At 37.6% G+C, this 12,847-nt stretch overlaps 1 protein-coding gene and 1 non-coding gene across 3 annotated transcripts in view; one reads left to right on the plus strand and one right to left on the minus strand.

Annotated features, from left to right (window-relative positions):
- The window catches only part of LOC117294883 (fucose mutarotase-like), a 38,174-nt gene extending 28,497 nt beyond the window's left edge, over positions 1-9,677 (minus strand). For both annotated transcript variants that reach the window (XM_033777432.1, XM_033777431.1), the window contains exon 1: positions 9,588-9,677. In XM_033777432.1, coding sequence (XP_033633323.1) covers positions 9,588-9,672 — 85 coding nt within the window. In that variant the 5' untranslated portion in view covers positions 9,673-9,677. The remainder of the gene's footprint in view (positions 1-9,587) is intronic.
- On the plus strand, positions 2,582-2,654 carry Trnan-auu. Its single transcript has one exon. It is a non-coding gene; the product is annotated as a tRNA-Asn (tRNA).
- Positions 9,678-12,847: the final 3,170 nt, after the last annotated feature.

Below are 12,847 nucleotides of genomic sequence, written 5' to 3' on the forward strand. Positions count from 1 at the left end.
AGGCCAAGACTAGGGACGGCCATGGCCTTCGTGGGCTCTGTGTAGGTCCAAGCCAGTTTGGCAAAAAAGGGCCATCACAGATTTGAGTTTTAAAAAAATATTTCTACACGAACAAGCAATTTTAAAAATGGCTGCTCATTCACTCACTGATTTGTTCAAATCTGCCACATTCCTTGCTTGTTTAGTAGAGGCAGAATCCCATCACATATCAGCCCTATTATCAGCAGACCCTAATAAGTCATCCCCCAAATACAGGGCTCAAAATTGACACTGGACTACAGGGCAGTGGCCAGTGATTTTAGACATCGGGCCAGTAAATTTACGACCAATACAAGTCAGGTTATCTTGTGCTCTATTAATAATGACACCTCACAGTATTTTTAATTTAAAAACTACTAAATAAAAAATTTCTTTTACTTCTGTTGAGTAGGTATTGAATTGCTACAGTATACCCATAAATTTTTTCTCAAAGGCACTGGACACTATTGGTAATTACTCAAAATAATTGTTAGCATAAAAACTTACTTGGTAACAAGCAATGGAGAGCTGTTGATGGTATAAAACATCTTTGAGAAACGCCTCCCTCTGAAGTAACGTAGTTTTCAAGAAAGAACTAACTTTCCACTAACATATTTGAATTTGATTTCAAGACCTCAGAATTAGACCTCAGAACACAACTTTGTGTGACAAGGTTGTTTTTTCTTCCATTATTATCTCAAAACTTCGACGACCAGTTGAGTTCAAATTTCCACAGGTTTGTTATTTTGTGCATATGTTGAGATTTACACCAACTGAGAAGACTGGTCTTTGACAAATACCAAAGATGTCCAGTGTTTGTATTGTTGCTTGTTCCAAAAACAGCTCAAATGTGAAACTTTGTAGATAGTGTTCTAACTTGTGGAATATCTTCTCAAATTCGAGCCCTGACATATGTACTGACCTAATAAAAACAAGAAATATCATAACATGCGCTCTAAACAATTCAAAAGGCAGAATCTTTTTAAGGGGTGCTATATTATTGTTATATTATACCGAAGAAAAATTTTAACAAGAGTGAACTTTAAAAAATTAGGCATTAATTAGCAGTCACTCTAAAAAATGTACTGCAGGTAGAACCAGGGTGCGGTTCAGACTCTTAATACAAAATAAAAAAATTCTTTGAGGGATAAAATTTGCGGAGATGAAAGGGAAAAAAAGGAGTTCCTGTCTGACTCTCTTGGAATGTCAACGCAGACAAATAAACAAGAGCATATTGAATTTAGACAATAACAAAAATATTCAAGTCAAACAAAATATTCAATTTGATTAGATTTGTGTGTTGTGGATACACATTGTACAATGGATGTGGGAGGCTCTTTTATGATATCAGTTGGTCCATCAAAACTCCCCCACACTAGGAATTTTGTTTCAAAGGGAAAGTTCAAATAACTTCAATCCCAACTGGTATACATTTACAACTGTTCTAAATAGCCCTAGGCACCCCACAGCAATTTTTTTGGTGCCCTGTGCTTTTTGCTGTGGTGCCCTTTGCAAAGTTCCAATAGGCCTACACATTTGAAGGAACATTACAGAATTGGTTTTTGCTAACAAAACAGTTGCTGACAGTGTAAGCACTTTATGTAATCCACCATAGGCATAAACCGAAAAACCTGTAGAAGTTCCAGATCGATCAGCCATCTGGGTCACGAGAGAATAGTAAAAAAACGATTACAAATTTTGAATTGCATGCCAAATAAAAATGAATAAACGCTCACTGAGCGATAAACTCCAAACACAAAGTTACATTATTTATTTCTCATCAAATATGACATTTCAGACAGAAACATTTCAAGGGATGTTTTCAACTATCATCATCGTTAGACTGTGTAACTTTTATGTAAATCTGTGATCTTTACGATTTTCTTACCAATTCGGTAACGTTCCTTTAAATATCCCTTCAAAACTTTGCCCCTTTCCAGAGGAGAACTGATGTGCCCCTTCAACCATGAATTCAAGGCCTGTAACCAGATATATTAATTATTATACGTTGTACTTGGAAGTAGTTTTTTTAGTGAGTATGGAAAAATAAGAAGGAATAATATTTGCACCATGTAAATTCCAGTGCCCCACTGCCCAACCCACATTAACCATTGAGAAGTATGTAATAAAGGCTTACATTACATATAACAATCACAAAGAGTAGGCTTGCAGTGGTTTATTGTACATTCAGTGACTGTATAGACACCCATACCATGCAAGTGGACCGCATAGCTATCAATGAAGGATCTTTCCAAAAACAGTTTCATGTCTAGCTAGCGTTTAACCCAAACCAATCATTAATGGACTTTGGAAAATTACTGCACCAGGGTTCACACTTGACAGTGGTCTGCTGGCCAAATGCCCTTTTTAAAGCAAAAGGACCAGTTAAATTCACTCCTAGTGGTCCTGCTGACTAGTTCAGTGCTGAAAAGCATTCCTAGTTTCATTTGAAATAGAGACAAGTGAAAATCCTGGCGGACAAGTGAAATGATACCGTATGCTAACTGGCCCTGCTGGCGTGCAACTAAAAATAAAATAATAAATAGGGACACCGCCAACATAGGGCTAGATAGCTCAGTTGGTAGAGCGCCGGCACATTAATCCGGAGGTCGTTGGTTCAAATCCCACTTTAGTCAATTCTTTGTTCAACCCCAAAAACTTTTTTAAAATAAAACAGTTAAGAACAAAACCTGTGCCAATCACATTAAGGTAGTAATCCAGGCAAATGTGTTGGTTCTTTAATGATAGACATTTTTGGAACTGAACGTTTTTTTCCCTGATTATTTTGCAGGCCTGGAAGTACACGCAGGCCCCTGGTCTTGGCCTTGGTGCCCCTTTCAAAAGTTTTCACTTGACTTGTAAGATTTCCCATTGGAAGTGCCCTTTGCAAAATGGAAATGGCCTTGCCCTTATAAAGATGAAATTCCAGGCCCTTTTTTGCCTCGAAAGGATGATCATTGAACTTTGCTGCATAAAAAATGAAGGGGGCTACGCTATAGACCAAGTGGATACCCCAAGGGTATACATGCACTTCCAAAAATGCTTTTGTTAAAGATGTCTGGTACTGGCATTGACAGACATTTTTAGTATTGTCATTTATTAATTGTTAGAATTTTAAGAATGCTCATCCTAAATATCAAAACTATTGCGGGGGAGGGTGGGGGACCACAGTTTCCGTTGGTGCTTCATTTGGGTATGACACACCTCGTCAAATTCCAATAGAATCATGGAAGTCACAATCATGGAAGTCACATTCATTGGGGGGGGGGGTAACTTGGGGGGAGGGGGTTGAAGTCGCTTTTAAAGAGCAGAGTTCAAACCCTCCATGGTTCAAAGTATGCCCTAATTTCATATTGCCTCTGATAACATATTTCCCAAAGTGCTTTTGGCAGATTGTATTACCTACTTGGAAGTTCCAGTCCGAGTCCCGTTTGAACATAAACATCCTGTACAAACCTTACCCTATTTTAAAACCACAACATTGTAGACAAGAAGGGTATACAACACTATGTAATCCACTTTGACCCAAAACAATGTCATCCAGTTGCCTAATGTAATGGTTTTGGTCGGAAGTCCGACTCGATGCTGAATGACATCAAAGGTTCATGATTCCATGAACTTAAACCATTAAATGTGACACCAACAATCCAGGTGAATTATAATTTATTCCCCAATTCGATAGAATTCAACTGGTGACGACAAATCTAAAACTGATCACACTGTAATAGTCAAACCGACCTGGACCCAATTTCATGCTTTTCAAGCACAATGTCACATACAAATTTGATTGGTATCCTGCTAATTTCTGCTAAGCAGAAAAATTGTTAAGCAATATTTTCTGCTTTTAAAAGCAACTCTATGAAATTGGGCCCTGGAATTATACAACATAATAATAATAATAATAATAATAAAAATAAGACTTGTAATGCGCACATATCCACCCTGCTGGGTGTTCAAGGCGCAGAATCACAACGACAGGGTCTTGGTCTTGACCAAATACCTAATAACTATGATGGCCTTGAATTTTGCTCTCGAAGGGGCACAGCAACTTTGCTCTGGTAAGGGCACTTCTTTGAGGAAAATGTCAATTTGTATGCAAAGAGCACCCAGCAAAAGCACAGGGTTCATTGGAGGCCTGACTGTATTTTCTAGAATAGTTATCTGACTTTACCCATCATGAAGTCAATTTCTAGACCTTAATTTAACCTCTGTGTTAAATCTTACTCAGTAACAACTCAACTGTGCATTGATTATTAAATCAATGAAAACCACAAGTAACTCACATTCACTTTGCACAAGGTTTTGGGTCAATATTATTGATATTCTGAAAAAGTGATAAAACTGAAAGAAAGAAAAAAATGATTCACTAACATGGTTTAAACTGATTGCCACACTTGACTACGCTATCCGTACATCGCAACCCTGACTGACCATTACATCATTGACACTGTATTCAAAACAGTAACACACTGCCGCCGAAAGAAGAAAAAAAAAAATCGCTGACGCATATTTTATTTTTATCAGCTGACGAATCCAACGGCATGAATGCTTCAAGTCGCCTTGTGACACATTCTGCAAATAAGACTTTTAACTTTAACTCTAACGGCTATTCCATACCATAGACATCAATACATTTTGTGGTTTGCTACTGTGATATGAATATGTTAGTGAGGCTGACGCACCATGACGTGTTCTCCAAGATGAACTGTGCATTTCAAGGAATGCCGCATAAATTATACAATTAAGATGCATCAGAGGTACACATTAAGACACTGCGCTATTTATAGAACTTGAGAGGAGATAAACAAATTCACCAAAAATGTAATCAGAAAACTTACTTTAGAAATATTACTTGATTTCCATTCTTTGATTACTTTTTCTAGCCCCCAAAAGACCTTTTTTAGACTATTTTTCTTGTTTAAATTTTCAACATACATGATGATGTAATCTTCACAGGATCACTTATATCATCGATGGTGTTGAAAACAAAGTTCACCTACATGAGTGCTAACTTTTTATAAAGTTTACATGGTAGTTTTGTGTAAACTATGTTGAAAACTTAAAGTCACCTGGAAGTGGTATTTTTTCAAAATAAAGCTTTTGTCACTATTATATGTGTTTTGATGAGTGGAATGTGAATAAACAGTTAACTAAGGTTTTAAAAAATCAGTTCTTATGTTATTTACAAATTTAAGAGTAGACCCTGACATGAGAGGGCGCTGTTCGTGACGTCAATCGAGGCAGACTTTGCCGGTAATGCGTAGAGTAAACACAATTGCAAAGTACATGTACAGACCAAATCGTGAGTTTGTACGTTTCCAAAAAACACTTTTTGAAATGTACCAACTCACGACTTGGACGTACATGTACTTTGCACGTGTGTTTACTATACGCATTGCAGGCAAAGTCTGCCTCGATTGACGTCACAAAAGGGGTAGGCGGAGTCAGCCCCCCAAACAACTTTATATATTTTTTAAACATATAAATCGTGACAAACAATTACTAAAAAAATTGTTTTATTGTTTGTAAGCATATACTCTTATGTTTGAAAGAAAAAAAATTCTATTTCCAGGTGACTTTAAGAAATTTAAAAACTTTTTATCTAAATCTTCTCAAACTGATTTGTTTCTTACATTATTTTGAGTAATTACCAATAGTGTCCACTTCCTTTAAAGGGAACTTTTCAAAGGGAACTTTAAAGGAAACTTTAAAGGAGGAAACCCATGCCACCAGATCTATTACATTAAAGTGATAATTATGAGCTGTGACAGTTAATTTTTATCAGCACAATTTTGATTTTCTCAGAAGTAAGATTCGCTTATTACACTTCCACTTTCCCATTACACGTTGAGTTTACGTTTTAAAAAAAACCAAATAATTTTTGGGAAACCCTAGCTACAACTGAATCTAAAAGATATGTAACATTTCTAAATAAAATCGTTTCAGCTTAAACTAATAATGACGCATGATATTTGTACCCAGTCAGTTTCCCTCAGGTGGTTCATTACTTTCTTGGCATATTTTTGAAATCCCAAACCTCATCATATCATAAAGGATTGTACATCAGGATGTCTTGTTTTTGATCAAAACAATTTTTTTGGACTCCTCATTTTTATTTCTATTTACAGAGAGATAATTTTTTGATACAAGTACATGATTTTATTAAGAAAGGGGTTTTATTTTTTCTATTTTTTAGTTGATATTATGAATGGTAATGAACAATGGTAATGAATTATTACATTTCTACAACTAATAATATTTGCTCAGGCTTGATTTTTGAGTGCGTTTTTACCCCAAGCATAATCAAATGGTAAAAACGGACGGTAGCATCTTTGATGTAAAACTCTATTGCAGCCTTACTTATGTCTAAAAACCTCAATGATAGTTTTTCTACAGCTGTATTCTTTATCATGAGTAACTGTTAGCTACTGGAACTCCACCAGGCTCAAATTTATATATTAAACATTTTATTTCTGACATTTTATTCTACCCAATGTAATACATCCAATGAAGCTTTGAATGGTACATGTATTTCTTTGGTTGGAGCACTCAGACATACCATTTGAACAGGCGGTGCGGCAGTGCGTGCGCGCTATATGAGTGAACGGCGGGCATAGTAAACAGACAGCGCACATGCCCTGCCACACTGCCTTACAACACCCCTTTTACAGTATTTAGTCTTGTCCAACTCGGCCGCGGCTCGGCAGGTCGTCAACTCAATTGGCTGGTACCTGCGGTTCATCGCTTGTTGACCAAAAAATAAAGCGTTAAACATATCGGGAAGTCACAAAATGGCAATGCGACAGGTTCAAAATAGAACCTGGGAATTTTTTTACTGTTTCGCTCCGGGATCTGGCAAATTTTTGTCCTTTTTCTTCAACATATTTTCTCAATTGTGTTTTTGAGTGTTATTCATTAGACATTGAGGATTAAGTTTGTAATCCTAGAATTTGTGTAATGATTTTTGAAAGTGGTAAAAATTGAGCAAATCTGCTAACTAGACCATTTCGCCCTTTACAATTTGAGCATGCTTCGTAACCCTCCGTAACTAATGTCCACAGATTGACAGCAACACAAAACTCTGTATTTTTGTGTTGGTTCATTGGTATCAAAAGAGGATTTTTAAGAGAAAAAAAAGGAACAATAACTGCGTTAATATCCGTTAATGTTCAACTTCCCTCTACATAAGAACACCTGTTTCAATTGATTGAGTTTGGAGACCTATGGGTAATCAGCTGTGTTTGAAAATTAGTTGGTATTTGATGTATAGTATCCCTGAGTATTAAAGCCATTGGACACTTTCGGTAGACAGTATTGTCCAAAGGCCCACACTTCGTGTATCACAACTTATATATAAAACATAACAAACCTGTGAAAATTTAGGCTCAATTGGTAATCGGAGTCGGGAGAAAATAACGGGAAAAACCCATACCTTGTTTCCACACGTTTCGCCGTGTCATGACATGTGTTTAAAATAAATCCGTAATTCTCGCTATCAATGAATTGAATATTGTTTTAATGTTTTCTCAAAAAGTAAAGCATTTCATGGAACAATATTTCAAGAGAAGCCTTTCACAATTACCTTCTGTAAACCCTGTACGTTATTGGTAAATCTGTGATTTTTTTTTCTTTTTTTTTTTCTGTTCCGAAATGTATAATGGCTTTAAATAAATTTGGAATACTACGGGTTGTACTGGAGAAAAACCTTTTTTAGACATACTAAATATGTGTGGGTGTTATTTCTACCTCGACACCCAGGTAAAGAAAACATGCACAAACTTCCTCCTCAAAAGGAAGGAAAATTCAGTACTTTTATTTAATGTTATTTTTTTATGAGGTAGGGCCTATCACCCAAATCACAAGGCCATTTAAATCTGATTTGTGCTAGCGACCCAGATCAACTGCTAACTGGTGCACATTGCCAATAATGTAACTCTTGGGCAGGGTTGACAGGGGAGGTTAATGATACATTGTTTTACACGGTCTGTGGGAGACGCCTGGGCGCCAAAGTCTTTGATGTTGTTTTTCAAAGAAACCGTCATTTCGGGATCAATTGAGGATTCTTGCAGTTGGTTTTGGGACTTATTTTTTGAAACAGCCCTTTGTGTTTGCAAGACGGCTCAAGTAGGGAAGACATTGTGATACTTTCTCAAAACCACGATTTGCTGATAATTCGATATTCGATTAACAAAAAACAAGATGATACGGTTTTAAGAAATGGTATCACGATTTTCGATTATATCAAGATATCGTCCAAGCTTAGTTGTAGCTAAACTAATTTTAGTAGTGAGCAGGCCTGACCTGCACCACCCACTGTGGCTACAACAATGCTTCTCTGGGGCTGAAGAAACAGGGGACTGCCCCCTCTGCATTCCTTTGTATAAATGGTGTAAGTAAGAATGTAGGCAAGGGTATCATCTACTAGGCATGTTAGGTAGGAGCCTGGTTTAAGAAAAATGCACTACCTTCAAAAGAATTTCTGAAGCAATTATGGTCAAGTGATTTGCTCAAGGGCACAACTCACACAAGTTTTATGTCTGGGATTCGAACCTGTGTCTTAGCCAGAAAGTGCAAACTGAAAAAGTGGGCATGTGCAACATTTTAAACAAATTAAACAAAAAACAAATTGTGTGTGTAGCACACAATATGGGCGCGCAGCACAAAGTTCGTCTTGGCCGGGGTCCAAGGGCCCTGGAAGCTCTGGCTACTGTAGGTGCTCTCTGGTGGTTTCTGATGCATTTTCTGACACCTATTTCTCACGGTACAAGTAAACCAACACTCTGCTGCTGACATCAACTCCCCCCCCCCCCCCCAGAGTGATTAAAGATAAACAGCCAACGTGGTGGAGCTAATATTTTCCTTAAAAGTATGGCTTGGGCTCCAGCTTGCGCTCTACTCGCAAGCCTGTTTGAAGCCTGCTGTAGTGTACTAAATTAATAACATAGCACATGTTTTATTTATAGTATACAATTACAACTCAGGAATCTGACAATTCACTTAGAACTTGTGCTATTAAGTGAATTCATGTGGTCGTATGCCTTGTTGAAAGGCATGCTGCAGTGCATGCAAACACCAGAATGATAAGCCAAGCCCAATTCAATCAATCATAATACATTTATTTAATCACAGTAATTCAAAACGAATACAAACAAATGCTGTATTAAATTAAAAAAATATAGTCATGCCTCAAATTTAAGCCAACATTACTCAATAACTGTTGGAAAGAGCATAGAGGAGAAGTAATTTCACATCACACACAAACTTCTAAAAGTCAGATAGAAAAGAAAAAGGCAAATTTGCCGGACAATAACAGTAGAGAGCTTCGTTCAGAATCAGAGACAGCAGTCCTGACCATGCTAAAGCCCTATAGCTATAGCATACATAAAAAGTACACACACAAAATGTACACACACACCCCCAATGTATCAATCAATGCAATAATAATCTGTACTTCCGAGGTTAGGTTAGAGCCTCCAATTTGGAGGCTTCCCAACAATTAGCAGCTTCACAAAGACCAAACGAACGGTCACAAAACGTCCACAAAATACGACAAACCACTACCCACTCACCTATTTCATCCCCATGGCCCATTTGCGCCAAAGCATACAGAAGTTCAGGCGACAAAATTACGGGAATTCCTTTGAGCACCACCATTTTTTCCCAAGTCGAGAACGCAGTTTTGAGTCTCGCTGGTTTCCGCTTCACAGCCTATTCAAACGTCAATAGTGTCGTCAAGCGTCATTGCATTGCAACTGTTGGGAACCATTGCCCTGATCTAGAAAGGTCATAAGAGTTCATTGATTTCGTTAAAGGAGTGTTATCTGACCAGTGTCGTCTGCAATCAAAGTAACCGGTTATTCTAATTTTCCTATTTTATAAGAAGGCCGTTTACTTTCCTCAAATCAGACATGTAGACATATAGACTAAATATTATTACTTACATTGTAAGTTCCTTTCCTTGTTTTTATACACATAGCTGATGGAGGGAGGAATTTAGCCACGGATACAGCTAGCTCCTCAGTGATCAATTTCTCACTCCATAGTTTACACTATTATACCTCCATGGGTAGACAAAAGACAGAGAGGTTCACTGTCAAAAGTTATCACATTGTTGCCATACATTTTTGACGCGTTTTTTTTATATTTTTTTTTAAATCAAGAAAAGTTGTTCACATTCGTAGTGAAAATCAATCTATTTTTGCTGGAAACTTTTCCGAATGAACTAATTCAATTTCACCGTTTATTTCATTATTTGGTCTTCAGTGGGCCCTACCATATATATAGAGAGAGATAGGCCTAGACGATTGAAAAGGTTATGTACTGTTTGACGGGTGACTTCCGACCGAAGGCACCCAGACCCACCCCAAAATGAGTTCCTTGAGGTTCTTTTCTCCCTGAGACAAAACCAAAGGAAACCGCGAAGCCTTGCGTGCTGCACGAGGAAGCCCTTGGTGAAACCTAGGTGGTTTCCTTAATTTCCATCGCAGACGAATAAAAACATGGAGCTTCTGACGTCCCGATCTAGGCGTAACCCGTCAAAAATATGACCACAGTCTCAGGTCAAGTTGGACAAAACAACATCTGAAGAAGATCGTGGCACTTTAAAGGGGTGTAAAAACAGCTTTGTTTAAAAGCACTGTATGAACAATATCGGTAATTACTCAAAATAAAGCATAGCATAAAAACTTACCTGGTAACGAGCAATGAAGAGCTGTTGATGGTATAAAACATTGTGAGAAACGGCTCCCTCTGAAGTAACGTAGTTTTCGAGAAAGGGAAAATTTCTCACAATACTGAGACTTCAAGTTTGAAGCCTTTTTTAGGTATCTGAAAGCACACAAATTAATTGTACCACAATGGTGTTTTCATTCATTATTCTCTTGCAACTTCGATGACCAAATTGAGCCCAAATTTTCACAGGTTTGTTAATTTATGCATTATGTTGGGATACACCAAAATGTGAAGACTGGTATTTGACAATTACCAATAGTGTCAAATGTCTTTAAGGAGGTTCTGATGAGATCGAAATCTACAGATTGTTTCTAATTTATGACTACATTATCTCCAGACAATTTCGTCTGATTGAAAGTTCCAGAACAATGCATGTTGAGAAATGTTTAATTGTCGTGTTTAGTAAGATGGATAGGAGCAGTCAAGACGTAATTAGCTCACTCTTCACACCCAACATTTAACCCCCCCCCCCCCCCGCCTTCTGCTTGTATATAATGCACACTTGTAAATAACAGGGGACCCACACTTTCTCAAGTGTCATTCGTGCCGCTCAACTTATCTGTGGCGTGGTGTTAAGGTCTACCTCCCACGAGTCCCTTGGTGTCTTCATCGCGGTCTATCCGTGAATCTCGCGATTTCTTTAAAAAGTATTTTAAGGGATAGCCTACATCATTCTGTCAAGAAGAGAAGTATGTTAAAGTAATGGGTACATTGTGGGGGGGGACACTCTGTGCATGTGACATATTGGACATGGATAGTGAATTGAATCTTAGTAAATGTACATGCAGCCTGTCCATCTCTTATCCCCCCCCCCCCCCCCACACGCACACCCCTATTAAATATCGCACAAAAAACTTACCGTTGTATGTGAAAAATATGATGTAGGAGTAAACGGGTTTTATACACTTGAGTTCCTTTGGTCGCGACCATCCTGTGCTTTGCTATTTGGTCAGCCGTCCACTTAAGACATCTTCAAGGTTAACCTTTACTTTAGAAAGGGAACCTAACAGTCAAGATAACATCATCAATCACAAAAACATGACTCATTCTTTCTCTCGTTTTTTTTTTTTAATAATGTTAATAATAATTGTTGCAAGTTTGACCTTTGGGGCTTAAATCTGGCTTGATTCACTGTCGGAAGATCCATCAAGGATTTCCCATTGTGATTGACTCCCTCTCATACACAAAGGGGATGTTGCGGTTAAATATCATCTGATTGTATAATGGCGGATACAGATGAGATAAAGAGCCTTTAGTACTTTCTCTTTCCGAATGAACAAGAAATGTCCCGAACATATGGAACTGTTTCGTAACTTTCAACCTTGTGTAACGAAATCAAACTGATATTTGTGTCACCCCGGCATGCCATGTCCGTCTCGAGCCCCGCAGAAGCAGTCAAGTAAATGAGGTATACAGTCTTGGGAACTATTGGGGGATCGACAGTTCTGAGCATGTAAATGTGATCTTTTTGGAGTATAAAGTATCTGACATCCGAAAAGTATGATAAATCAAACTTCATCCTGGCCAAGGGCCGGGCGAGCAAAGAAGAGCGACTTTCAAACCACAGGTCTCGCAAAAAAGTGTTTCCGGCGATTACCCACGTCCAACAAAACAACAATAACATCTAGTTAATGATAGCAACTTTTACTACCCCCTCCAAACAAATAAACAACAATAACCACAAATGGTTTATACATATGTCACAATGTTTCCATCACACAAGGTACGCCGGATAACTGTTAATACCTGACCTTTAATTACTTTACAGTTACTCCCACGAACCGCTATACAGGATGGGGTGGTTCAAAATAACACGTTTTACTAGCACAACTTCTTCGTATTTAGTGTGTTTATAAAAATTAATGTTAAAATGCTCTATGTAATTTGTTATAGAAAGTCCCATTTCTCAGTGGAAATTTGTTGGTGTATCTCTCACTCTCTGGTTGGTGTATATGTTTTTAAAGAATTCTTCATCAATTTAAATGAGGCTATAAAATGAGTGTGTAACCATTTTGTAACTTATTGGACTTAAGAATGTTCCAAAATGATATCATTGTGCATGGACATAAAGTAACGCAAGATTTAAATAATTCAAAAC

The sequence above is a fragment of the Asterias rubens genome, chromosome 9, assembly GCF_902459465.1.
Source record: "Asterias rubens chromosome 9, eAstRub1.3, whole genome shotgun sequence".
NCBI classification, from domain to species: domain Eukaryota; kingdom Metazoa; phylum Echinodermata; class Asteroidea; order Forcipulatida; family Asteriidae; genus Asterias; species Asterias rubens.